This window comes from Ovis aries, chromosome 1, assembly GCF_016772045.2.
Source record: "Ovis aries strain OAR_USU_Benz2616 breed Rambouillet chromosome 1, ARS-UI_Ramb_v3.0, whole genome shotgun sequence".
Taxonomy (NCBI): domain Eukaryota; kingdom Metazoa; phylum Chordata; class Mammalia; order Artiodactyla; family Bovidae; genus Ovis; species Ovis aries.
Window position 1 is genome coordinate 238,159,915 of NC_056054.1, and position 27,822 is coordinate 238,187,736.

General features: G+C 39.8%; 1 protein-coding gene and 1 long non-coding RNA gene across 2 annotated transcripts in view; one reads left to right on the forward strand and one right to left on the reverse strand.

Moving 5' to 3' along the window:
• Positions 1-345: 345 nt before the first annotated feature.
• The window catches only part of ERICH6 (glutamate rich 6), a 41,921-nt gene continuing 14,444 nt past the window's right edge, over positions 346-27,822 (forward strand). The window contains exons 1-10 of the mRNA XM_027959314.3: positions 346-801; positions 1,610-1,667; positions 3,572-3,663; positions 7,407-7,469; positions 7,836-7,891; positions 7,993-8,109; positions 9,840-9,953; positions 19,130-19,287; positions 21,468-21,538; positions 23,033-23,178. Coding sequence (XP_027815115.2) covers positions 405-801; positions 1,610-1,667; positions 3,572-3,663; positions 7,407-7,469; positions 7,836-7,891; positions 7,993-8,109; positions 9,840-9,953; positions 19,130-19,287; positions 21,468-21,538; positions 23,033-23,178 — 1,272 coding nt within the window. The 5' untranslated portion in view covers positions 346-404. The remainder of the gene's footprint in view (positions 802-1,609; positions 1,668-3,571; positions 3,664-7,406; positions 7,470-7,835; positions 7,892-7,992; positions 8,110-9,839; positions 9,954-19,129; positions 19,288-21,467; positions 21,539-23,032; positions 23,179-27,822) is intronic.
• On the reverse strand, positions 5,196-27,755 carry LOC121817146 (uncharacterized). Its single transcript, XR_006056949.2, has 3 exons — positions 27,531-27,755; positions 19,084-19,170; positions 5,196-9,833 (listed from the first exon to the last, which is right to left on the reverse strand). It is a non-coding gene; the product is annotated as an uncharacterized LOC121817146 (long non-coding RNA).

The following is a 27,822-nucleotide window of genomic DNA, read 5'->3' on the forward strand; positions in this document are numbered from 1 at the left end:
TTGTACACTAGAAATTAATACAATATTTTAAGTCAACCACATCTCCTTTTTTTTTTTTTTTAATTAAAAACAAATTTAAAGACTGTCTCCAAATAAGCTGAGAAATTAGAAAGGAGGATCAGTTCGCAGCAGGCCGCTAGAATTTCCTGCTGGAGTCCAGAACGCAGATGCCAAAGGAACCTGCAGGAGTCCTGGCTACCCTCCTCGTCGGCCCCGCTCCCCCCAGCGCCAGTCCTCCCGGCTGAGGGGTCCTGCGACTTTAATCTCCAGGCTCGCGGGCCAAACTGCGGGCGGTTGCCCAGGGAAACGGACGGACGCACAGAGGTCGGCGCGCCCCCCGGGCCTGGACCTGCCAGTGTCCTTTGTGCTAGCGGGGATCCTGCTTCCTGCCCGCCACGGCCAACATGCCCTCGAAGCGCAGCTTCAGAAAGCCCGAGAAAGAGCAAGGCCAGGAGGAGGAGGAAGAGGAGGAGGAGGAGCAGGAGGTGAAAGTGGAGGAAGAGGAGGAGGAGGAAGAAGAGGAGGTAGTGGAGGAGGAAGAGGAGGAGGAAGAGGAGCAGCAGGCGGCGGCGGACCTGGAGAAGGAGCTGGAGGCCTTTGGGAGGTTCAGCGAGGAGTACTTCTGGAAGTTTTGGGACTTCGGAGATGCCAATGAGGAAGGCTGGCCTCGCCCCCGCTTAGCCAGCGTCGTCAGCCCCAGCCTGAGCCCAACGCTGACGTTCAGTACGCCGAGTCTGTCGTGGTGGAGCCAGACGTCTGTGCCCAGCGAGAGCGCCCCCTCCAGGATCTCCTCCCAAAAAAGTACCGCTCCCCCCACCTCGGCCCCCACGCCGAGCCCTTTCTTCTAAGGCTTCCCGATCCCTAGGGGAGAGCTGGTCCAACTACTCTAGAACCTTCGTCTACGGGGTGTCAGTTTCCAAATACACTCACCATTTCCCATACACCCCTATCTCAGTCCCTTCTATCAGAGATACTGAAATCTTCGCTGAGCGGCTGTGATGGTTCACAGTTTAGAATGAAGGGGAAGCATCCTCCTAAAACAGGAAACAGGCAGTAGTGTACCGAGTGCTCGCTTTATAACATGTACGAGTGCATTCAGTGATCGTGTCCTCTCTCTCATAGTCATCATGTCCTCCTGCCTCTCTCTCTCTCTCTCTCATACCACGAGGAAGAGGAAGGAGTAGTGCTTTAAGGATGCTCTGCTATTGAAACAGCTCTGCCTCCCCTCCTCCCCGCCCCCCCTCCCCAAATAAACAGTTCTCATTTGTGCCTAACTTCCTGTACTGAAACCACTCCAGCCACTTGGAGGCAGAGCAGTTACTTAGAGTAGACTTCGCCCATCCCCCAGTATTGACATTTTGGTCTGGATCACTCTTTCCTGAGTGTGTTGAGGGCAGGAGGAGGGACTGTACTTGGCATTATGGTATATTTAACAGCATCCCTGTCTACATCTGACTCTGCCAGTTAGCCCCTACCAGGCTTTGTGACAATCAAAAATTGTCAAAATGTCTTTAGATATTGCTAAATGTCTCCTAGGGGGCAAAATTGACCTTTCGAGAACCATTGATTCAAATAGAATGGCTAAATTGTTTCGTGTTTTATTCAACAGGTTTTCCTAAAATATTTCAGACATTTAGGAAAGACATGTCTGAGATGAATTTTGATAGGTAAGAAACTGTTTTCAGTTTTCATCTTATTTTTTGAAAATGATGTTTACTTTGGGGATGAACATGTCAGGAAGGTAGAGTAAGATCATCCAGGGCATTTGCAACTAATATATATATATTTGAATTTTTAATCTACACTGTTAGACACTTTGGAGCAGATAGAGACAGGGTCCTTGCCCATCTCTGGCCTATTATCTACCTGTAGATTTCTGTACCCCTCTCTGTTCCCTCTTCCACTCACCAGAGTTAACATACTATTAACAGCTTGTTTTGTTTCCAGTAGAATTTAAATAGCAGATTTTCATCACTTGATTTATCAATTTTTAACATAGCTACTGACCTCCCATCATGAAAGCTGAGGAATGTAACTCACGCCACTTCCCTCCTCTCCATTTTCAGTAGTTATATTAATTTTAATTTTTCTAACCTTAAGGACTTTAAAGTATTTAAATCTCTACTTCTTGATTTATCAATTTTAGTGACTATTAACTCTTTTAAAAAATTAACACCTTAAGGAACTGCTACTTCCTTCTCTCTTCTTACCCTTTCCTTTCCCAATAAACAATAAATTATTTAACAGATTTAATTAAAATATATAATATAGTCATATAGAGTCATATTACTTTACTAAGTTTTATTGTGATTGTGTGTTTTGTAATTATTATTAGTTCTTAGTGCTTTGGGTACAAGTTGATTCTAAAAGTTGAAAACCAGTAACCAATACTCATAATTTCTTGCTAAGAAACCAATACTGTGACTGTATGCATGTATAAGAAAGTGAAATCCTATGTCCATAAAACTTGGCTCCTAAAAGGAGAACTTCTGAACCCTTGGTTGTTTTTAGTTGTCTTCAATTTTTCTGAATTGGGCTAATGGCCATACTTTCTTGATTTCCATTTTGCTTTTTTTCTTTTTATTCCTCTTCTTTTTGCTGGAGAAAATGACTCAGGTAATTATTTTGTATTGATCTCATGGATAGTTAAATTTCTGAGTTCTTGCCTGTCTTAAAATTTCTTCAGTGTTCCTTTACTCGTGGTCTCATAACTTGTTTCCCTGGGAAGTTAGACAGACAGGACTCCCCCAGATGGAGTGGCTTCAACAGAACAGTTCTCCAGACAGTACAGTCATTTCAGAATTAAAACACACAATGTACCAGAAACAAAGCTTCAAAAAAGGAAGGTGGAGACATAAGAGAACTGAGAAAGGTGAAAACGTAACAGTCCTAAAGTTGACTAAACTCTTTGGGAAAATTTTGTCTGATATTTTTAGAAGAGCCACCAAATTACAGCAAAACAAACAAACAAAAAAAAAAAAAAAAACTCTGAAACTCAAAGAGGCAAAGGAACTTGAAAAGCAATATTTACTATTTACTTGTTACCCGTAACAGTCATTTTAGCTAGTCAGTAAATTCCTGCTGCCTGTTATGTCAGTGTTAACTGACTGATTAAGCGCCACAATACTTGTGGGATGAATACAGAATGCTTAATTACAATGCATTTAACTTCAGCCCTTTAAAAAGACTGGATTATTTTACAGCTACTTTAAAACGAACAGTATGTTCTAATTTAAATTCAAATAAATGTTTAAACACACATAACATCATTGCCAAAGCCAACAATAATGACACACATACACAGAGAGAGGGGTAGTAATTTACTCTCTGAGAGAAATAATATGGTATTGGGAGCCTCTAAGATTTAGAAAGGAGTACTTTGCAAAGAACAGATACGGCACTAACACAGACTTTACTGAAGACATAAAAATGGAAGAAAATATTTCCAAGAAAAAAGAAATCAGGGTCTTCTAGGGACATTTGTTATTTGATTGTTAAATGTACCAGATTTTAAAAGACTGCTAACAACTCTCTAGGTATACTGAAAACAAGCATTTTGTCTAAATTTCAGGGCTATCTATCACAGTCTGCATCCAAAAGTTCCAGTATCAATACAAACAGAAGAAAGTTGGCTTCAAGAATTGGCTGGCATGGAGAAGCCCAGTGAGTGGTTTGGTTCTGAAGCTTTTGCTGGGAGGTGGGACTGCATGCTGGAAAGAGCTTGGGGGTAGGCGACCAGGAGAGGTAGAATTAAACCCCAGCACCAACACAAACCAACGCTGTGACAACGAGGCAAGACAGTTAACCTCATTGACTCTCCTTCTTCCTCTACTGGCCATAATAATCCTTGTCTCATAGGACCATTATGAAGATCAAAATGAGATTCAACATTGAAAATCCTTGGCACTGAGTCTTTAGTATATGGTAGCATCTGTGTTCACATTAAGAGATAGTCTGCCATCATATTTTGATACATATCTCTATTTTTTTTATTATAGGAGTAACCCATGCATGCTGTTTTTTAAACATCAAACCATTAAGAAAAATATAATGGGAACATTAATTTTTAACTTACCCAGTATATTCCTCAGAAGTCATCATTATGAATAGCCTTTCCTTTAAATGTTATTATTTGTTGTATGTTGGATCATATGTTCATCAGATGTTTACAGAGCACATACCTGTAATAGGTCAAGTACCTGTCACAGGTCAGTTTCCTATTCTAGCGTCACAGCAATGAATAAAGCAGACAAACCCCTGTCTCAGTCAGTGGTCTTCTATTAAAGTGTGGGAGATGGAGGTGACAGTGATAGTGACATAAATAATACACAAAGCAAGTAAATGCACAATGGCTTAGATGATGTAAGTGCTAAGGAGAAAAATAGAGCAGGCAAAGGGGTGGGAAATGCTGGACAGATGGGTGAAAGTTTACACAGGATGCTCAGGGAAATCTTCACTGAGAAACTGAAGTATTTGAGTACAGACCTCGAAGTGTGAGAGTGATGATGGCCTCTGGGTAAAGAGTGTTCCAGGCATAGGGAAGAGAAAGCACTTCCCTCTAAAACAATGGAGGCAGCCAGAGTGGCTGCAATGGAGTGAGGAAGGAAGTGAATTCTAGGTAATAAAGGTCAGAGAGATGGTGAGGACCAGATCTTATTCAATGAGAATGAAGTCCGAAGTCACTGGAGGGCCTGCCCAGAGGAGTGACACAATCTAACATAAAAATCAGATGTAGAATTAATATCATATGTTAATATAATATTAAACCTACCATTAGAAAACTTGTTGGAGAAGGCAATGGCATCCCACTCCAGTACTCTTGCCTGGAAAATTGCATGGACAGAGGAGCCTGGTAGGCTGCAGTCCATGGGGTCGCTAAGAGTGGGAAACTACTGAGTGACTTCACTTTCACTTTTCACTTTCATGCATTGGAGGAGGAAATGGCAACTCACTCCAGGGTTCTTGCCTGGAGAATCCCAGGGACGGGGGAGCTTGGTGGGCTGCCGTTATGGGGTCGCACAGAGTCAGACAAAACTGAAGTAACTTAGCAGCAGCAGCAGCAGCAAACTTGTTAATTATTCCCAAATTAATCTATATAGTCCAAGTAATTGCGATGAGGTTTTTCAGAGGAATTTGACAAGTTGACTCTTTGATCTTGCTTTGCAGCATTAAAATATAAACTGAGACATTTTCCATTTTTTTAGAGTTTATTTAAGAGTTTATTTGAGCAGATATGGATTGGAATTGGCCAGCGCCAAACCAGATATGGTTAGGAGCACTTCACAGAGGAGAGCTCTGGAGAGGTTTTTATAGAGAAGTCGAAAGAGCAAACCAAGGAAGTTATTTGACTGGCTATTGCCTAAGGTTGCATTATTTGGGAAAGCCCAGTTGGCTGTTTGCAGTTAGCTGTTCTTAACCTTGAGTCATTAACCTTGGCTCTGGCTTAGGTTTCCCTTTTGCTAACAGTTGGCTACCAAGGCATTATTAGAGCCACCTCATGGAATAATTTCCTTGTTTGATTACTTTAACAACAGGAGCCTAATGTACATTTTCAACTTTTTTCATATCTTCTTTTATAGTTCCTTTTAATAGAGAACTTATTTGCAGCTCTAATTAATTTATTCTGAGGTGTTTTGCAGTTGTCTTTTATTGATATAACAATTGGAATTTTTTTCTATTATATTTTCTAATTGGTTATTGTCCATGTATAGACTCGTTTGAAAAGACCCTGATGCTGGGAAAGATTGAAGGCGGGAGGAGAAGGGGACGACAGAGGATGAGATGGTTGGATGGTATCACTGACTCAATGCACATGAGTTTGAGTAAACTCCGGGAGTTGGTGATGGACAGGGAGGCCTGGTATGCTGCAGTCCATGGGGTCACAAAGAGTTGGACGCGACTGAGCAACTGAACTGAACTGAGGAAAATTATTGATTGCATTAGTCTTGTATCTGATTCTCTTGCTGAACTTTCTAATTCTAATAGTTTATCAGTTAAAAGTCTACCAGACAATTATATTTCCTGTGATTAGCAGCAGTTTTATCTTTTTTTTAATTAAAAAATATTTTTTACCTTCCTATGTCAGGAACAACTGATCTACTTTCTTGAAATGACTGCATAGCATTCCCTTATATACCTACAGTTACTGTGACTTATGTAATACATCTGATTGTTAGATGTTTCAAGGTCATTTGATTTGGTTTGGTTTGGTGTTTTGACCTCTTCGCTATAACAAAATATACCTTAATGAAAACCTTTGCTCACTCTTTTTTTAAAAAAATATCTGTGCTGGTGTTTCTGTTGGGCAAAATGCCTAAAACTTATTTTTAAGTTGTTCAAGGGCTTCCCTGGAAGTCCAGGGGCTAAAACTTCACCTTCCCATGCAGGGAATATGGGTTTGATCCCTAGTCAGGGAGTTAAGATCCCACATGTCTCACTACCAAAAAACCAGAACATGAACAACAGAAGTAATACTGTGACAAATTCAATGAAGACTTTAAAAACTGGTCCACTTGAAAAAATAAAAGTATTCAGATCCTCCACATAGGAAGTTGGAGAAGGAAATGGCAACCCACTCCAGTATTCTTGCTAGGAGAATTCCATGGACAGAGGAGCCTGGCAGGCTACAGTCCATGTGGTTGCAAGAGTCGGACATGACTTAGCAACTAAACCACCACCACCACAGAGGAAGGGTCTCATCCTCTGACACCCATCTCTTTCTCCAGCACCAGCTCTGGCTATACTGGGAAAATGGGCCCACCCTCCCCCTTTACCTCTGTCCCATTGTGGGTTGTTTGGATTGGTTTTTCATCACGCCAATCTCATTTGCTTAACCTTCTAGACATTTACTCCAAGTGGCTTGTGTGTTGATGGCTGTTTTCCCCATTCCCAGTATTGCCCTGGAATCTGCAGAGGGAATTATCACGGTGGTTTAATTCACTGTTTTGAATAGGGTGCTCCTCCTCGACCTCAGCCCAGCACTTCTCTCTCTGAAGACTTTTGCAGAATGATGGTCATAAATTAGACAGAATGGTATGCTTAACAGGCAGAACACAAAAGGGTCTGCGAACCATGATTATAATCAAGTAAAATATACATTCATGTAGTATTCTGGGACTCAAAAGCAGCAAGGAAACATCTTTTATGTCTCCTGCATTGGCAGGCGGGTTCTTTACCACTAGTGCCACTTGGGAAGCTCCAGGAAACATTTTTAATGTGTTTCATTAGTGGTGCACCTCCTCTGTTTGTTACTTACTGTTGATAAAATGTTATTTGGGAAAAGGAAAAACATTAAAAGATAAACACAGTAAAGGAACTTATTTTCCTAAGAGGCATATTTTCTTTTCTATGAGATTTCTTTCCTCCTTTGTCAGGACTGATTGACGAATGTACACTCTTTTTTTCAGGGAAGGAAGTGCCCTCTGTAAAGAAGGAGGATGAACCTGAAAATCTAGCATCTAAGTTAAGAGGTAACTGGATGTTTGGCATCAACCCCTCCTTCCGACAAAGACAAACTGCCCTTAGGGAGCCTGCCTTAACTTGGATGGCATCCAACCCCTTTAGAAAAGAGCTCCCCTAAGAATACAGCCGAAACTAACATAACATTGTAAAGCAATTATATTCCGGTAAAAAAAGAATATATGCAAGAAGATGGTGAAGGTAGGGTTTCAGGGCATTTAGACTCTGTGTGTGTGTGTGTGTGTGTGTGTGTGTGTGTGTGTGTGTGTGTGTGTGTGTGTGTGTGATGGGCTAGGACTTTATAGAAAATGGTTTTCAAAGTACATTGCATAAAAGTTTTAAACGTTCCTTCTAAATTTGTCCCTTTCTTTCTTCAGCAAAATGGATAATTAACCCAGAAGAACTGAAACTAAGTATTTTATGTGAACTGGAGGTAAGAGATGTTTATCAACCCACCTAGTACACCATACTCATGGTAAAAATCACTTATTCAGTCTTCCTTTTTTTTTTTCTTTCTCTCTTTTTAAAATTTAGTTTAAGGAAGACTTCATAACACTCTTTGAGCCCTCTCTGAGAACATTACCCAGCATTGGGCCACCACCTATTCTGACATTCAAACAAGAGAGTTCCAATTTAGGCATTAAGTTCAAGGTAATTTTCATTTACATTTTTTTTCTGTCATAAATGATGTAAAAAGGCACATGATGATTTGCACAAAAGATACTGAACATAATTTTTTAAGGTTATTTTTTGATGTGGACCATTTTTAAAGTTGTTATTCAATTTATTACAGAATTGTTTCTGTTTTATAGTTTTGTTTTTTGGCCGAGAGTCATATGGGATCTTAGTTCCCCAACCGGGGCTGAAATCCACACTCCCTGTGTTAGAAGGCAAAGTCTTAACAACTGGACCACCAGGGAAGTCCGAACAGTGAACTTGAAAAAAAAAAAAAGCAGGCTAAGAGCTCACTCACTTGGAATAGCACTTAGGGTGGCTGTGTTAATTTCCTAGGGCTTCTGTAACAAAATGCCAGAAACTAGGTGGCTTATGGCAACAGAAAAGTATTGTCTCACTTCTGAAGGCTAAAAGTCCAAAATCAAGGTGTCAACAAGTCCAGCCTGGGAGAGTCCCTTCTTGCCTCTTCCGAACTTCTGGTGATGGCATCAGTCATCAGCATTCCTTGGCTTGTGGCTACATCCACAGCGTGTGTCTGTGTCCAAATGTCCCACTTCTCCAAGGATACCATATTGCTTTATTGCCCACTCTGATGACTTCATTACATCTTCAGAGACCCCATTCTAAGTCAGGCCGCATTCACAGATACCAGGGGTTAGGATTAACATAGCCTTTGGGGGAACACAGTTCAATCTATAACAATGGCCATAAGCCTGGAAGCACAGTGAGCGTTACCTGTATTTAATAGTGTTAAGTGACCAATTAATGTCTGCTTTCAATGGGCGAGGGAGAGGTCACCTTAGTTATTCTGACAGGATGCACACCACCTTGCTTGGCCGAAGAGGTATGGGACTGACTGGCAGTATGATTATTTCCAAACTTGGACTTGTGCTGAGAGCTGCACACTCCCCAGACTGGAACCTCCTTGATTACTTCTTCTGGGGCACACTAAAGGTACAGCCTTGTTTGCTGAAAATAAGATTCACCAACAAGTGAGGCAGGTATGTGTGCAGGAGTTGACAGGAATGCCCTGTGGATGCAACAACGTGATTGGTGTTCACTGATATTTTGTGCAGCACATTGAACTAAGCAATTCTAATGCATCGTGACACATTAAATACATCATGTAATGTAAATTCTTTCTTGAAGAAAGAAATTCTTTCTTCAAACATAAGTGTTAATTGCACAGTCATGTCCACCTCTTTGTGACCCCATGGACTATAGCCCACCAGGTTCCTTTGTCCATGGAATTCTCCAGGCAAGAATACTGGAGCGGGTGGCCATTCCTTTCTACAGGGGATATTGCTGACCCAGGGATCGAACCAGGTCTCTTGCATTGCAAACACAGCACCTTCCTTTTTCTGAAGCGCAAGAGCTTGTATTGAGCTTTCTTCCCCTGACACCCAGAGATGGGCCTGAGCTTGAGGAAGGCCTTGGGGGCTGCCTTCCACAGAGCTGTCCCTGCACTGGTCTCTGGGCAGGGCTGGTTCCGCCTGAATCCCAGGCAGACCTTTCAGGTCTTCTGAGACAGGCCTTGACATTAGTTAGGTTCGGGGTGGCAGCACCCGATTGGCCAGATCTCTTTTCCAGCCACACTCTTTGAAGTGTAGATTCGCTGGCCCTGCCCAGGGCTCTGGCTTCTCCTGCTCTGAGAGGCTCTGGGCCTCCATGTGGGCATATCTTCATTTTTTCTCTTCTCTCTGAAGGAAGAAGAAGAGGAGGAATCACCCAAGTGTGAATTCTGTGGGAGCGACCTAAGAACATTTCTCTCCCATGTGGATGTTTCCTCTGATTACGGCAGCTCTGAACTGCCAGAATATGTAAGTTCTAGAGCAGGTTTACCGAGGTATTTTTAGACATTATTTTAAACATAAGCAGCATGTTCTTCTGCATCTTCCCACTACATCGCCCCCCACCTTTTTTTTTTTTTTTTTTGCCACACTGCATGGCTTGAAGGACCCTAGTTCCCTGAACAGGGATTGAACCTAGGCCCCCAGCAGTGAAAACACTGGAATTCTAACCACTAGATTGCCAGGGAATTCCATGAATTGCCATTCTTAAAAGGGTTCTCTGTTAGCTCTTGGGGCAATGCAAATCATAACCACAGTGGGATACCATTTCACCCCCCTTGAATGGCTATAACCCAAAAGACAGATAATAACAACTGTTGGCAAGGGTATAGGGAAACTGGAATTCTCAAACATTGCTGAAGGGAAATATAAAATGATGCCACCACCTTGGACAAGTCTAAACAGTAGCTCCTCAAAAAGTTAAACATACAGATACCATATAACCCAACAAATAATTCCATTCCTAGGTATATACCCATTAAAACTAACAACATATGTCTACCCAGAAACACATATAAATGTTCACAGCAGCATAATTTATAGCAGCTAGAAAGTGAAAACAACGCAGATGTTCATCAAGATAGTGTAAAGAAACGTGGAGCATCCAGACTAAGGAATCTTTTTTTTCCCAGATCATTAATTTTATTTTATTTTTAAAATTTGTTTATTTTTTAATTGAAGGATCTTTGCTTTACAGAATTTTGTTGTTTTCTGTCAAACCTCAACATGAATAAGGCACAGGTGTACATATATCCCCTCCCTTTTGAACCTCCTTCCCATCTCCCTCCCCATCCCATCCCTCTAGATTGATATAGAGCCCCTGTTTGAGTGTCCTGAGCCATACAGCAAATTCCCATTGGCTATCTATTTTACATATAGTAATATAAGTTTCCATGTTACTCTTTCCATACATCTCACCCTCTAGTCTCCTCTCCTCTCCCTATGTCCTTAAGTCTATTCTCTATGTCTGTTTCTCCATTGCTGCCTTGTAAATAAATTCTTCAGTACCATTTTTCTAGATCTAAATTGCATATGTATATGTTAGAATACAATATTTGTCTTTCTCTTTTTGACTTATCTCTGTATAATAGGCTCTAGGTTCATCCACCTCATTAGAACTGACTCAAAGTTGTTCCTTCTTATGGATGAATAGTATTCTATTGTGTATATGTACCAAAACTTCTTTATCCATTCTCTGTCGATGGACATCTAGGTTGCTTCCATGTTCTAGCTATTGTAAATAGTGCTGTAATGAACAATGGGATACATGTGTCTCTTTCAATTTTGTTTTCCTCAGGGTATATGCCTAGGAGTGGAATTGCTGGGTCATATGGTGGTTTTATTCCTAGTTTTTAAGTAATCTCCATACCGCCTTCCATAGTGGCTGTATCAGTTTACATTCCCACCAACAGTGCAAGAGCGTTTGCCTTTCTCCACACCCTCTCCAGCATTTATTGTTTGCAGACTTTTTGACGAGGGTCATTCTGACCAGTGTGAGTTGATATCTCATTGTAGTTTTGATTTGCATTTCTTTAATAATGAGCGATGTTGAGCATCTTTTCATGTGTTTGTTAGCCATCTGTGTGTCTTCTTTGGAGAAATGTCTGTTTAGGTTTTTTCCCCAGTTTTTGATTGAGTTGTTTGTTTTTCTGTTATTGAGTTGTATGAGCTGCTTGTATATTTTGGAAATTAATCCTGTGTCAGTTATATCATTTGCTATCATTTTCTCCCATTCTGAGGGTTGTTTTTTCACCTTGCTCATAGTTTCCTTTGCTGTGCAAAAGCTTTTAAGTTTAATCAGGTTCCACTTGTTTGTTTTTGTTTTCATTTCCATTACTCTAGGAGGTGGGTCATAGAGGATCTTGCTTTGGTATATGTCACTGAGTGTTCTGCCTGTTTTCCTCTAAGGGTTTTATAGTTTCTGGTCTTACGTTTAGGTCTTTAATCCATTTTGAGTTTATCTTCGCATATGGTGTTAGGAAGTGTTCTAATTTCATTCTTTTACATGTAGCTGTCCAGTTTTCCCAGCACCATTTATTGAAGAGGCTGTCTTTGCCCCATTGTATATTCTGGACTCCTTTGTTAAAAATAAAGTACCCATAGGTGCATGGTTTTTTTCTGGGTTTCTATCTTGTTCCATTGGTCTATATTTCTGTTTTTGTGCTAGTATCATACTGTATTGATGACTGTAGCTTTGTAGTATAATCTGAAGTCAGGAAGGTTGATTCCTCTAGCTCCACGCTTCTTTCTCAAGACTGCTTTGGCTATTCGGGGTGTTTTGTGTTTCCATATGAATTGTGAAAATTTTTGCTCTAATTCTGTGAAAAATGTCATTGGTAATTTGATAGGGATGGCATTGGATCTGTAGATTGTGTTTGGTAGTATAGTTATTTTCACAATATTGATTCTTCCTACCCAGGAATACGGAATATCTCTCCATCTGTTTTTGTCATCTTGGATTTCTTTCATCAGTATCTTATAATTTTCTCTGTATAGTTCTTTTGTCTCCTTAGATAAGTTTATTCCTAGATATTTAATTCTTTTTGTTGCAATGGTGCATGGGATTGATTCCTTAGTTTCTCTCTGATTTTTCATTGTTAGTATATAGAAATGCAAGTGACTTCTGTGTATTGATTTTGAATCCTGAAACTTTGCTAAATTCACTGATTAGCTGTAGTAATTTCCTGATACTATCTTTAGGGTTTTCTATGTACAGCATCATGTCATCTGCAAACAGACTTCTTCTTTTCCAGTCTGGATTCCTTTTATTTCTTTTTCTTTTCTGATTGCTGTAGCTAGGACTTCTAGAACTATGTTGAATAATAATGGTGAAAATGGATACCCTCGTCTTGTTCCTGATCTTAGGGGGAATGCTTTCTGTTTTTCACCATTGAGAATAATGTTTGCTGTAGGCTTATCATATATGGCCTTTACTATGTTGAAATAGGTTCCTTCGATGCCCATTTTTTGAAGAGTTTTCATTATAAATGGGTGCTGAATTTTGTCAAAGGCTTTTTCTGCATCTACTGAGATTATCATATGGTTTTTATCTTTTGATTTGTTAATATCATGTATCACACTGATTGACTTGCTTGTATTGAAGAATCCTTGCATCCATGGAAGAAACACAACTTGATCATAATGTATGAGCTTTTTGATGTGTTGCTGAATTCTGTTTGCTAAAATTTTGTTGAGGATTTTTGCATCTATGTTCACCAGGGATATTGGCCTGTAGTTTTCTTTTTGTGTGTTGTCTTTGTCTGGTTTTGGTATCAGGGTGATGGTGGCCCCATAGAATGAGTTTGGAAGTGTTCCTTTCTCTGCAATTTTTGAAAGAGTTTTAGAAGGATAGCACTAGCTCTTTAAATGTTTGATAGAATTCTCCTGTGAAGCCATCTGGTCCTGGGCTTTTGTTTTTTGAGAGATTTTTTAATCACAGTTTCAATTTCAGTGCTTGTGATTTGGTTTTTCATAATTTCTGTTTCTTCCTTGTTCAGTCTTGGAAGATTGAACTTTACTAGGCATCTGTCCATTTCTTCCAGGTTATCCATTTTATTGCCATATAGTTGTTCATAATAGTCTCTTATAATCCTTTGTATTTCTGCATTTGTATTTCTGTCGTAACCTCTCCTTTTTCATTTCTAATTTTGTTGATTTGATTCTTCTTTCTTTTTTTCTTTATGAGTTTGGCTAAAGGTTTGTCAATTTTGTTTATCTTCTCAAAGAACCACCTTTTAGTTTTATTAATCTTTACTATTGTTTCTTTCATTTCTTTTCCACTTATTTCTGCTCTGATATTTATGATTTCTTTCCTTCTACTAATTTTGGGATTTCTTGTTCTTCTTTTTCCAGTTGTTTTAGATGTAAAGTTAGGTTGTCTATTTGATGTTTTTCTTGTTTCTTAAGGTAGGATTGTATTGCTATAAACTTCCCTCTTAGAACTGCTTTTGCTGCATCCCATAGGTTTTGAGTTGTTAAGTTTTCATTGATTTGAATGACATTCTAACATGTATACTATCATGTGAATTGAATCCCCAGTCTATGTCTAGAACATGCTTTGCATGGATGACCCATAGGTCATGTTTTGATGTTGTTAAGTTTTCATTGTCATTTGTTTCTAGAAATTTTTTGATTTCCCTTTTTATTTCTTCAGTAACATGTTGGTTATTTAGAAATGTGTTGTTTAATCTCCATGTGTTTGTGTTTTTTACAGTTCTTTTCTTGTAATTGATATCTAGTCTCATAGCACTGTGGTCAGAGAAGATGCATGATACAATTTCAGTTTTCTTAAATTTACTGAAGTTTGATTTGTAACCCAAGATGTTGTCTATCCTAGAGAATGTTCTATGTACACTTGTGAAGAAGGTGTATTCTTCTGCATTTGGATGGAATGTCCTGAAGATATCAATGAGATCCATTTCATCTAATGTATTATTTAAGATTTGTTTCCTTATTAATTTTCTGTGTTGATGATCTGTCCATTGGTGTGAGTGGGTTGTTAAAGTCTCCTACTATTACTGTGTTACTGTCAATTTCTCCTTTAATGTCTTTTAATGTTTGTCTTATGTATTGAGGTGCTCCTATGTTGGGTGCATAGATATTTACAATTGTTATGTCTTCCTCTTGGATTGATCCCTTGATCATTATGTAATGACCTTCCTTATCTCTTGTAATCTTCTTTAACGTCTATTTTGTCTGATATGAGGATTGCTGCTCCAGCTTTCTTTTGCTTCCCATTTGCATGGAATATATTTTTCCGTCCTCTCACTTTCAGTCTATATGAGTCTTGAGGTCTGAAGTGGGTTTCTTGTAGACAGCATAAATATGGGTCTTGTTTTATTATCCATTCAACCAGTCTTTGTCCATTTACATTTAAAGTAATTGTTGATGTGTTTGTTCCTATTGCCATTTTCTTAATTGTTTGGGGTTGATTTTACAGATATTTTTTCTTCTCTTGTATTTCTTGACTATATAAGTCCCTTTAACACTTCTTGTAAAGCTGGTTTGGTGGTACTGAATTCTTTTAACTTTTGCTTGTCTGAAAAGCTTTTGATTTCTCCATCATTTAAATGAGATCCTTGCCAGGTAAAGTAATCTTGGTTGTAGATTTTTCCCTTCCAGTACTTTAAATATATCCTGCCATTCCCTTCTGGCCTGCAGAGTTTCTGCTGAAAGATCAGCTGTTAAGCATATGGGGTTTCCCTTGTATGTCACTTGTTGCTTCTCCCTTGATGCTTTTAATATTCTTTCTTTGTGTTTAGTCTTTGCTAATTTGATTAGTATGTGTCTTGGCATGTTTCTCCTTGGGTTTATCCTGTATGGGACTCTTTGTGCCTCTTGGATTGATTGACTATTTCCTTTTCCAGTTGGGGAAATTTTCATCTATAATCTCTTCAAAACTTTTCTTTTTCTCTTTCATTTTCTCTTATTCTTCTGGAACCCCTATAATTTGAATGTTGGGGCATTTGAAATGGTCCCAGAGGTCTCTGAGACTGTCCTGAGCTATTTTCATTCTTTTTACTTTATTCAGCTCTTCAGAGGTTATTTTCACCATTTTATCTTCCAGTTCTCTGATTTGTTCTTCTGCTTCAGATATTCTCCTATTGATTCCTTCTAGAGTATTTTTAACTTTAGTAATTGTGTTGTTTGTCTCTGTATGTTTATTCTTTCATTCTTCTAGATCATTGTTAATTGATTCTTACATTTTCTCCATTTTGTTTTCAAGGTTTTTGATCATCTTTACTACCATTATTCTGAATTCTTTTCCAGGTAGTTTTCCTATTTCCCCTTCATTTATTTGAACTTCTGTGTTTTCTGGTTTGTTCCTTCATCTGTGTAGTATTTCTCTGCCTTTTCATTATTTTTTTTTAACTTATTGTGTTTGAGGTCTCCTTTTCCCAGGCTTCAAGGCTGAATTCTTTCTTTCTTTCGGTTTCTTCCCTCCTAAAGTTGGTCCAGTGGCCTGTGTAAGCTTTGTATAGGGTGAGATTCGTGCTGAGTTTTTTGTTTGCTTCTTTGTTTTTCCCTTTGCTGGGTAAGGCTGAGTGAGGTGCTAATCCTGTCTGCTGATGAGTTTTTGTTTTCTTTGTTGTTTAGATGAGGTGTCCTGCACAGGGTGCTATTGGTGGTTGGGTGATGCCAGGTCTTGTATTCAAGTGGTTTCCTTTGTGTGAGTTCTCACTATTTGATATTCCCTAGGGTTAGTTCTCTGGTAGTCTACGGTCTTCGAGTCAGTGCTCCCACTCCAAAGGCTCAGGACTTGATCTCTTGTCAGGAACAAAGATTTCACAAGTGATTTGTTATGGCATTAAGTGGGATGAAAACAAATACCCCAAAACAAGAAACCAAAGATGAACCCCAGACAAATGGCAGTTACAAAATCAGGCAAATAATAATTAAAATACTAGAATATACACCCATAAGAAAATCAAAACAGTCCAACAGAAATAAAGTAAAATAGATTGATCTGGTGAACAAAGGAAACCAAGAATTATATCTACCAGTTAACAGCAAAACTAAAGCACAAACTGGAAAACATAACTAAATCAAGGTGTCAAGATGGGAATAAAGCAATGAAAACAAAACTAACTAATATGTTGAGAGTAAAGGAAAGAAAAAAAGACTAGATATGCAAAGATAAATAGAGGTAGATAAAGAAGATTTATATACATTAAAGATTAACTGCAAGGGGAAAAGAACAGTAGGAAAAGCAAACAAAGGAATAAATGTAGAAAAAATAATAACAGATTTAAGAAAATTAAAATTAAAAAAGAGAAAAGGAAAAAAAAAGGGAAGAAGAAAGGAAAAAAAAAAAAAGGAAAACTCCCCAGAACAGCAAAACCCCACAAAAACACAGAGGTTTATAACAACAATAAAAAATGTGATGAGAAAAATAAAAGCTTAATTAGATTTCATAGTGCCAATAAAATTGACAACTAAAACAGAAGTGGGGTGGGGAGAAAAAAAAGAATCCAAAAGAATCTGTAAAACAAGTCAAAACATAAGAATAATAAATGTTTTTCTTGAGTCACTGCTGTCAGAGTCCTTTCCTTTGCTGGGAGTCACAGTCTACTTTACTTCACCTCCCTAGGATGCCCTCCAACACTGTGCCGGTCACCAGACCTGCTGTGGGGGCAGCTCAGAGTCTAATCTGCTCCTACTCCTGTGTGTTCTTGCCTCCAATGTCCACAGCTATCAGAACTAGTGTGTTTTCTTTTGGGGGAGCTCTCAATGTCCTTTTATATATTCCATAGACACAGAGTCTGCCTAGTTGATCACGTGGATTTAATCTGCAGCTTGTACAGTTGGTGGGAAGATTTTGGGTCTTCTTCCTTAGCCACACTGCCTCTGGGTTTCAGTTGTGCTTTTATTTCCAAATGTGTGGGTCATCCCCTGGGGTTTGCACCTGAGACTGCCCTGGAGGATTTGGGTCTGCCCCAGTGAGGGCCAGGTGTGGAGGTGGTGCTGCTTGGGTCCCAGGGCTTCTGGCAGCACCAGGTACTCAGAGGAGTTGGTGGTTAGGGCAACAGGAAATATAGGGCTCTAGAAGGGTATGGCAGCGAGTATTGGCCAATACACTCCAGTATTCTCACCTGGAGAACCCCCCTGACAGAGAAGCCTGGTGGGCCACAGTCCACAGGGTTTGAAGCACTGGACATGACCAAAGTGACCCTGCATGCATAGATGCAAGACCTTTTTGGCCTGTGGCAGCTCTGCCCCAGTGAGGGCTGAGCATGAAAGTGGTGCATCTTTTTGGCTTGCAGGGACCCTGGCAGCACCAAGTGTGCAGGGACACGGACTGCCTCCACTGCAGGACTTATGGCCCTAACAGTCTTTTTTCAAGCCTCTTATAGCTGGCAATCAGAAGGCCTCTTTGGGCAGTCTTTCTCTGTAGCTCTGCCTGTTCAGGCACTTAGGGGGTTCCCTTGCCTGGGGTCCTTCTCTACTGTTAGGCATGTCAGGCACATAGGGGGGCCCCCTTGGCTGAGGTCCTACTCTGTAGTTCAGTGGTGAGGCGTTTGATGGGCCAGCCTCTCTATTTTCAGCTGCCTATGCTGGCATGTGGGAAGAGAGAGGCTATGGTGATGGCTACACCCCACACACGTGACTCAGCAGTATTGGCTTGCTTCTGTGGCTGCCCGGCTTTCCTCCACAGGCATTTCCCATCACAATCTCCTCCCTCACATCCCCTCAATCCGTCTCTCCACAGTCAACAGCAGCCCTCGCCCTGGGATTGCTCCACAATCCCTAAACTCCAGCTCCCAGCTGTTGTGCCTTCTAGGGGACCTGTGGCCCTGTCCGGGGTACGTATGGCTGCAGCAAAAACTGTCTGATTCTCATTCCATTTAGGCTGCCACAGATCAGCTGTTTCACTCTCAGCCTTTATATTTCTCCTCTGACTCAGACAATTGCCCCGCTGTGGGGATTGGACCCCTCCTCCAGTTCCCCCACCTGCCAAGGGCAGGTCCATCCTACTAACACTCCTGTTTTTCCCCCTAGTTCCTTCATCCTACTGAGATTTGCATGGCTCTGTATATTCTTATCCGCTGGTCAGACACTCCTGTCAGCTCTCAGCTGGTGTTCTGCATGCACTTCTGTGTCTGAAGGTATATCAGGGGAGAGAGATGTATTCCATGTCCACCTACTCCTCCGCCGTCTTGTTCCTCCTCCCATACCATGGAGTCTTATGCAGCCATAAGAAGACATGAAGCATTTAAGCATGCTTCAACATAAATGAAAATATTGTACTAGGTGAAAAAAGCCAGTTACAAAGCACCACATTCCATTTGTATTAACATACAGAACAGGCAAATCTACAGAGACAGCAGATAGATTAGTGGCAGCCATGTGGGGAGGAGAAGGAGTAACTGTTACTGAGTACAGGTTTCACGTTCTAAAATTGATTGTTGTGATCACTGCACACTTCTGTGAATATACTAAAAATTATTGAATTGTACACTTGAAATGGGTGAATTGTATGATATGGGAATTATACCTCAATAAAGCTGTTAGCCCCCCCTCCCTAAAAAAATATGATAGATTGTTATCCAAAACCCCATTAGCCATTTTGGGTTTTATTTTTTTCCCCTCCTGTAATTACCTTCATCTAGGGCTGAGCAGAAGAAAATAACGTTTTTGTTTTTCAGACCTCCTGTTGTGGTTATTTCCAAAATCTGGTCGACTACATCTGTGAAGAAAACAAAAAAATCCAGAGCTCTAAAGCTGAATTAATCAGTATTAACCCTCATGCCGCCCACGGCAGTGAAGTTGACAGACTCAAAGCGAAAGAAAAAGCTCTGCGGAGGTAATAGTGAGCCTTCGATATTGGAACTCAGATAGGCCCACTGAATTAGAAAGCCTTTTTTTTTTTTTTAAGATTTATTTACTTATTTATTTTTGCCTGTACCGGGTCTTCGTTGCTACACGCAGGCTTTCTCTAGTTGTAGCAAGCGGATGCTGCTCTCCCGCTGTGGTGCGTAGGCTTCTTTTTGTGGCGGCTTCTCTCGTGGCAAAGTGTGGGCTCGAGGGTGCAAGCACTTCAGTAACTGTGTCCTGTGGGCTCCGTCGTTGTGTCTGAGGGCTTAGTGGCATGTGGGATCTTCCCAGACCAGGGATCGAACTCATGTCCCCTGCATTGGCAGGTGGATTGTCAACCACTGGACCACCAGGGAAGCCCTAGAAAGCCTTTTCTAAAAACAAACCTCATTTTTTCAAAGCAGATAATTTTGTAGATGCATTCCCAGTGAAGAAACAAAAATTGGCTAAAGCAAACCTCATGCAGTTCCTGGTGGACGTTATGAGCGTCAGAAGGTGTCAGAAACTCAGTGAGCTCACCGACTTTTAGAGTAGAAAATTTACCCATCCCAAATTCTCAGGGAAATTGGGAATTCCTATTAATATATTAGAGAAATTTGTCCACTAAGTACAGTAGAAACACACATGCACTGATTAAATGAGTGGGTTCACAAGTAATAACAGATACAAAGAATAAGGAATGGCATGTAAACAGTAAAAAATTATAGTATACTTTTTTTGAAAGAAATAGAATGGTGGCTTTTATTCTCAGCTGGCACAGAGGGGAACACCTTATGCTCCTGTCTCAAGAACTGTGCCCCTAAGGCAAGTGCTCGCAGTCAGGAGTTGGTGAAGAGGAAACAAATGTGATGGGATCTAGATTTCTTCCTTCTGCTTTGTTTCAAAGACAGTCATAAACTGGTGTCAGTAACCCAGTAACTGCATCTGGCAGTTTGGAGGCTCTGAGGCCTTCTTTCTGACATGTAACTACAAGGGAAAGGCTGTTGTAAAGGTAGACACTGGATAGGGGATGTATTTAGCATAGAGTCAAGTGAAGTGTAGCTCCTGCAGTTAGGGGGCAGAAAAGCAAACTTGCAGATGTGCAGAATTAGGAGCAGTTAAAGTAAAATAAACTAGGAGTGTTCAGGCCTGCTCACTGTTCTCTTTGTCTTCTTTGCTCTCAGAGAAGTGAAAAAGAAAAACTCATTCCTCTTTTTTCCTTTTCACTGCTACAAATTCCCCCGTTAGTTTATTCCCTCCATATCAATGGAGGAAGGGAAATACGTGTCATTCTTGTCTGGCTGAGGACAAACTTCAGTTTTGCTCTATTTGAAAATCACCAGCTGTTCAGTCCAGAGACCCATCTATCTCCTACTTCAAATTTTCCTTGAGACATGAACCCCAAGAAATCTTTACTGGGGTGATGAGGGACAGATGGTCAGTCTTCTGTAACTTCTTTAATGCTTACACAGAACTCATAGACCCTACTTCGGTGGGGTCATGGAGTTCTCTCCCTGTTCTATAAGGGGCTCTGGCATGACTTTTGTGGTTATTCCTGCTGGATCTGTTTGGAGGAGTGGCTGTTATCTCTTTGGGGGCATGGGTTTTTCTCTGCACATCATCTTTATCTTGATGTAAATCTGTGTCATCCGATAAGGGTCCTCTGTCCAGGTTGGAGATGGTCCTTTGAATAATGTCTTTTTCAGAATGTATAATCCTCTGGTTGCAGGTCACAGGGCATCTCGCAGTTAGAGAAGGCTTTATCCAATTAAATACATGTGAGGTTGTCTGGGTAGGGGCGGGAAAAGGCAAGCTGCTGGCTTGCATTTCTTATAGCCCTTAGCTAACTGGGGCCTGTAATCCTTCGTTCTCAGAGTTTCCTCTAGATTCACCAGAGGCAGTGGTTGGAGTGGCTGCAGTCGAATGAAGGCCTGGTGGCAGGTATTCCCCTTTCTCAGGGCCTGCTGACTCACACTGAAAGGCTACAACTGCTGATTCCATGTCTCAGGTCTTTCCTTCTGGGTCATGAATGACCATTATCCTCCTGGAATTTAGGCTCTGGGTCTTGCTTTGGAGTCATCTATAAGTGATTCACCACCACCTCCTCCTTCTCCCACCACACTATAGTATACTGTTTTAAACTTGGAACACATTTCAGACTTGTGCATCATGTTTTTTTTAATTTTGTAGAAAACAAGAGCGACAAATGGCCAAACACTATGAAATATTAACAAAAGAACAGCCTGCTTTCTCTGAAGAAGGTAAGTTCCTCAAAGCTGATGTTATAGATCAGTTATACATCAGAGAGCTCATGTGTTTGACCAAGGGCAAAAACTGATGTATTTTTAAAATAATATTAAAATTTTTCATTTTGGTCAATGCCTCAGTCAAAATGCCTAAAAATCAGAAAACCCCACTTTTCTATCACCTAGCTTTTGAAGTTATGAGTCTTCAGTTCACTGCTGTTATTGACTGAAATAATTTAGCAGCATCTATAGAGCACTGCAGAGAAGGTGACGGCACCCCACTCCAGTACACCCCACTCCTTGCCTGGAGAATCCCATGGACGGAGGAGCCTGGTAGGCTACAGTCCATGGGGTCGAAATGGCACCAGCAGGAGCAGCAGCATAGAACACTGACTTCGACTGGCTTCCCTCGTAGCTCAGTCGGTAAAGAATCTGCCTGCAATTCAGGAGACCCAGCTTCAATTCCTTGGTCGGGAAGATCACCTGAAGAAGGAAATGGCAACCCACTCTAGCATTCTTGCCTAGAGAATCCCATAGACTGAGGAGCTTGGCAGGCTACTGTCCATGGGGTTGCAAGAGTTGTACGGGACTTAGTGAGTAAACCACCACCACCAGAGAGCACTTGGGAGCTTCCCAGTTAGCACTAATGGTAAAGAACCTGCCGGCCAATGCGGGAGACATAAGAGATGTAGGTTCAACCCTTGCGTTCAGAAGATCCCCTGGAGGATGAAATGGAAACCCACTCCAGTATTCTTGCCTGGAGAATACCCATGGACAGAAGAGCCTGGTGGGCTACAGTCCATAGGGTTGCAAAGAGTCGGACATGACTGAAGCGACTTAGCACATAGAGCATTTTACAGAGAGCTAGAAAGAGCTTTTGAGTTCATTGTCTCTCTTTTAGTAAAACATACATTCCATTTTGTTTCAAGCTAGGATATGGAAAGTCTGTCAAAAATAAATCAAATTCCTTACTTATAGATGGGCCCCACTGGTCAGCTGGTCAGTATAGCTGCAGTACTAATACAACTGAAGGGGCATCAATTTTAGAATCAGAAGTTCTAGAGTTATATTTTTGCTTTTCTCCTTATAGGCTGCACATTGGAGTTAAATTTTATTTTTAATATTTCTGAGCATCAGGCTCCTCTGAAACTCAGAGCTATTGAAAAGATACTTTGAGAACATTTTTTTCCCAACTCAACCCCTAGTATAAAGTTCCTTAGGATTCAACTCTTTCATACTAAACCTACGGCCAAAAAATTCCACATAATGAAAATCATCATTTTTGTTCTTCCAACAAAATGAGAATGTTCTCATTTTTTAACAAAAGAGGGCCCCTCAATTTAATTTAATGAAGCTCCTCATTCTTCTTTCATTAAAAAAAATGTCCAATGGAAAAAAGTGTCCAATGAATCAATGCATTTGTAATAGAATTTGAAATTTCATTTTAGAAGAGAGATTTTGGAAAGTTTTAAACATATATGTATTTGCATGTGATTCTTGTCCCATTAGATGCGAAACACTATAAAACCATCTCTTATCAATTTTCCGTGGATATTCCAGAAGGAGAGTCAGTTAAGGAAGAACTAACTGATTATCAAATGGACAAAAGAAATATATCCATTATTTGCTGTGATTCTAGGATAGCATGTGGAAAGGTAATTAGCTTGTAATTTTTCTATTTGCTACTCTTTAAAAACCAGTTTTACCTAAAATTATAAAAGCTGTCTCGATGAAGATGGTGGCTTGGTTACAGGACACGTTTAACTATTAGTCATAAAGAATCGGTACAGACTTGGCCTTTTAACTTCTACTTTAGAATAATGGGCTTCCTTGGTGGCTCAGTGGTAAAAAAAAAAAAAAATCCACCTGCAATGTAGGAACTGTGGGAGATACAGGTTCGATCCTTGGGTTGGGAAGTTCCCTGAAGTAGTGCATGGCCACCCATTCCAGTATTCTTGCCTAGAGAATCCCATGGACAAAGGAGCCTGGTGGCTACAGTCCATAGCGTCACAAAGAGTAAGACAAGACTAATGTGATTTAGCATGCACGCACACAGACTTTATAACAATACCTTACATGTGTCTTATGAGGGGCTATTTTAGTTAAAGCCTTTTTACTTTAAAATGTGAACACTGTATAGTGAGGAACATTTGAAACCCTTTAGAAACCTAAAATCAATGATAGAAAACCACCAGAAGTCTCAGCCTCATCCCAAAATCATGATTAATATTTCAATATTATCTAGATCTGCACCACCCAATGTGGTAACAAATATTTCACATGGCTATCCAAGTTTAAAGGAATTAAAATAAAATAAATTTTAAATTTAATTCTTCAGTCATACTAGCTAAATTTCAAGTTTTAAATAACTGTGTGTGACTAATGGTAACCATATTTCAAGGCAGTTATAGAAAACTTTTATGGTCAATAAAAGTTCTATTAGACAGCACTGTTCCAGAGTTTTTAAGCATAGGTTTTTGTTAACAGACCTGTAATTATATTACATATGTAATTTTTTTCTACTTTTAACTTTGTGTTATTGTGTTACTCGCTCAGTGGTGTCTGACTCTTTGCAACCCCATGGACTGTAACCCACCAGGCTCCTCTGTCCATGGGATTCTCCAGGCAACAGTACTGGAATGGTTGCCCTAATTTTAAACAATTTTCCTATGATATTATATAGCTTACATTGCTGTTGTTTAGTCACTAAGTTGTATCCTATTCTTTTACAACCTCATGGACTGTAGCCCTCCAGGCTCTTCTGTCCATGGGATTTCCCAGGCAAGAATACTGCAGTGGGTTGCCATTTCCTTTTCCAAAGGATCTTCCCAACTCAGGGATCAAACCTGCATTTCCCACATTGGCAGGGGGATTCTTTACCACTGAGCCACCAGGAAAGCCCATAGGTTACATTAACATCATTTTAATATCTATGAGCCTTTTCATATAGTATCTAACCATTCTTCTGGTATTGGAAATAAAAATTATTAAACGTTTTTTTGTTTTACTAAATAATATTGCTTTGAATATCTTTTTATATAAATTTATTTTTATATAAGTATAGAATCCTCCTGCAATGCAATTTCATTCCTGGGTCAGGAAGATCTGCTGGAGAAGGGATAGGCTGCCCACTCCAGTATTTTTGGGCTTCCCTGGTGGCTCAGCTGGTAAAGAATCCATCTGCAATGTGGAAGACCTGGGTTTGATCCCTGGGTTGGGAAGATCCCCTTGAGAAAGAAACAGCTACCCACTCTAGTATTCTGAGCTGGAGAATTCTGTGGACTGTAGCATGCCAGGCTCCTCTGTCCATGGGATTCTCCAGATAAGAATACTGGAGTGGGTTGCCATTCCCTTCTTCAATATGCAGAGTATATTATGCAAAATGCTGGGCTGGATGACTCACAAGCTGGAATCAAGAAGGCTGGGAGAAATATCAACAACCTCAGATAATGACAGAGAGAGTTGGTGATAGACAGGGAAGTCTGGCATGCTGCAGTCCATGGGGTCACAAAGAGTCGGACACAACTGAGCAACTGAGCAACAACAACATTACAAAGTATAGTAATTAAGATGGTGTAGCTTGAGGGCAGGATAAACAAAAAATCCATGATACGGAATCAAACTTATGCACACACAGACATCTGAAATGTGCCAGCAGTGACACTACAAGATAATGGAGAAAGGAAAATGTTGTCAACACCTGGTGCTGGGACAGTTAGATATCCATATTTTTAAATGAAGTTGAAATAATATTTCATTTCCAGTGGATTAAAGACTTAAACGTGAAATGTAAAACTATAATGATTTTTTTAAAAAAATAGATGAATAGCTTTATTATTTCAGGTTAGGGAAAGATTTACCAATTCTAAAAAACAGTATCCATAAAGGAATTGATAAATTAAAATTTAAAAGAAAAGCCAAGAAGGGAGATATTTTATAGCACATATGATATACAAAGGGCTTTTGTCCTAAATGTATAAATAATTTTTATAAATCAACATGAAAAAAAGTCTCCCTAGTAGAAAAAAATGAACTAAAAAAAACTTGACCACTTCTCCAAGGAAAAAATCCAAATGGTCAATATGAAAAGATGCTCAATCTCTTTAGTAACCTAGGAGAAGAAAACTGAAACCACAGTTAGAGATCAGTGTACACTGGCAGAGGAGCCTGGTGGGCTACAGTCCATGGGGTCGCAAAGAGTTGGGCAAGACAGGACGGAGCGACTAAGCACACACACACACGTATGTACGTACCTATCATATTGGCTAAATAAATCAGTTGTAAAGTCTGATACTACTGAATGTTAGAAAGGATGTAGAATAACAGTCACTACAATTTAGCCTGTAGTGGGAATGCAGATTGGTACAACAGCTTGAAAATCATTTTGGCAGTTTTTTTGTAAAGTGAAAGACACATATTCTTTTGTAAAGTGGAATTCAACAATTCTTCCTCTGGATATAAGTTCTGAGAGGAACTGGGTACCAGCATACATGCAAAAGAGTGTTCAGAGTATCATTATTTATAAGCCAAAAACTGGGAACAACCCAGATATCCATTAAAAATACAATGGATAAATAAATGATGAAGTCATACAATTGAATACTATACACAATTGGAAGCTATTGGACTATGGCTACACACTGGGACAGATATGACTCTTACAAATGTAATGTTGATTAAAAGAAACAAAATATAAAAAATTCCCACCATATGATTCCATTTACATAAAATTCAAAATGGGAAAGAAACTATATTGTTTAGATATTATAGAACACTGACTTTGGATTAGCACACAGGGGACTTCTAGAGTTTTAGCACTGTTCTATTTCTTGACCCAGATGGTGATAACATGGATGTTCATGTTATAACTATCCATTAACAAAATAGCATATTTTAGTGCTTCTCTGAATGTATTTTATATTTCATAAAAGTGAGAAACATATTATCTTTCAAAATAAATGGCAACATTTACATGAAAATTTAGATTAGCCCTAGGAATTCTTATATCTATTTTATTATAATTCAAGATTAGGAAGAGAGAGAATTAAACTGAATTTTTAGTTCATTATAAAACCCTGTTGGGTACAAATTCATTTTCCTATTGAGTATTACCTAGATAATAAAATAGTTAGGCTTAGAGCTATAATACAGAATATCTCTCAGTATTTCTTTCTTCATCTTCTCATATTTCACTAGTATTGCTCAAATCAATTTTAAGAACAACCTTGAAGAGACACCAGATGCTACAGCTTATACTAGAGAGTAAAGTCATTCTATTGAAGTATAATTTATAGTGAAATTCACTTTTTTTATATGTACAGCTCCATTAATTTTGATAGTTATATAATCACCTCTACAGTCAGGATATAGGATATCTCCATTGTGCTAGAGCTGGTTGGTTTATTTTTTTAATCTTCTGTTTTCACAGCAATATGTGTATAAAGTAAAACTAGATAAATAAAAAATAAACTTGGTTGAAAAACTGGTATAAGACCCAAATAGACATTTTTTCTAAAGAAGACATAAAGGTGGCCAACGGGCACATTAAAAGATGCTCAACGTCACTAATCATCAAGGAAATGCAAATTAAAACCACAATAAGATATCACCTCACAGCTGGCAAGAATGGTGTCATCCAAAAGAACACAAATAACAAATATTGGCAAGGATGTGGAGAAACGGGAATCTTTATACACTGTTAGAGGGAATGTACACTGGTGCAATCACTACAGAAAACAGTATGGTGTTTCCCCGAAAACCTAAAAATAGAATTACCATATGATTCGGTGCTTCCACTCTTGAGCATATACATGAACCAATGAAAATGCTAATTTGCAGAGACATGCACCACAATGTTCATAGCAGCATTATTTATTGTACAGTAGCCAAGACATAGAAACAACCTAAGTGTCCATCAACAGATGAATGGATACAGAAGACGCTACACACACACACACACACACACACACACACACACACACACACACACAGATATGAATGGCCTTACCCTGGTGGCTCCGGTGGTAAAGAATCTGCTTGAAAGACAGGAGACACAGGTTCAGTCCCTGGGTTGGAAAGATCCTCTGGGGAAGAGAATGGCAACCCACTCCTGTATTCTTGCCTGGAGAATTCCGAGGACAGAGGAGCCTGGTGGGCTACAGTCCACAGGGTTGAAAGAGTTGGACACAACTGAACATCTAACACACATAGATATGAATAGTACTCAGCCATAAACGGAGAAGGCAATGGCAACCCACTCCAGTACTCTTGCCTGGAAAATCCCATGGATGGAGGAGCCT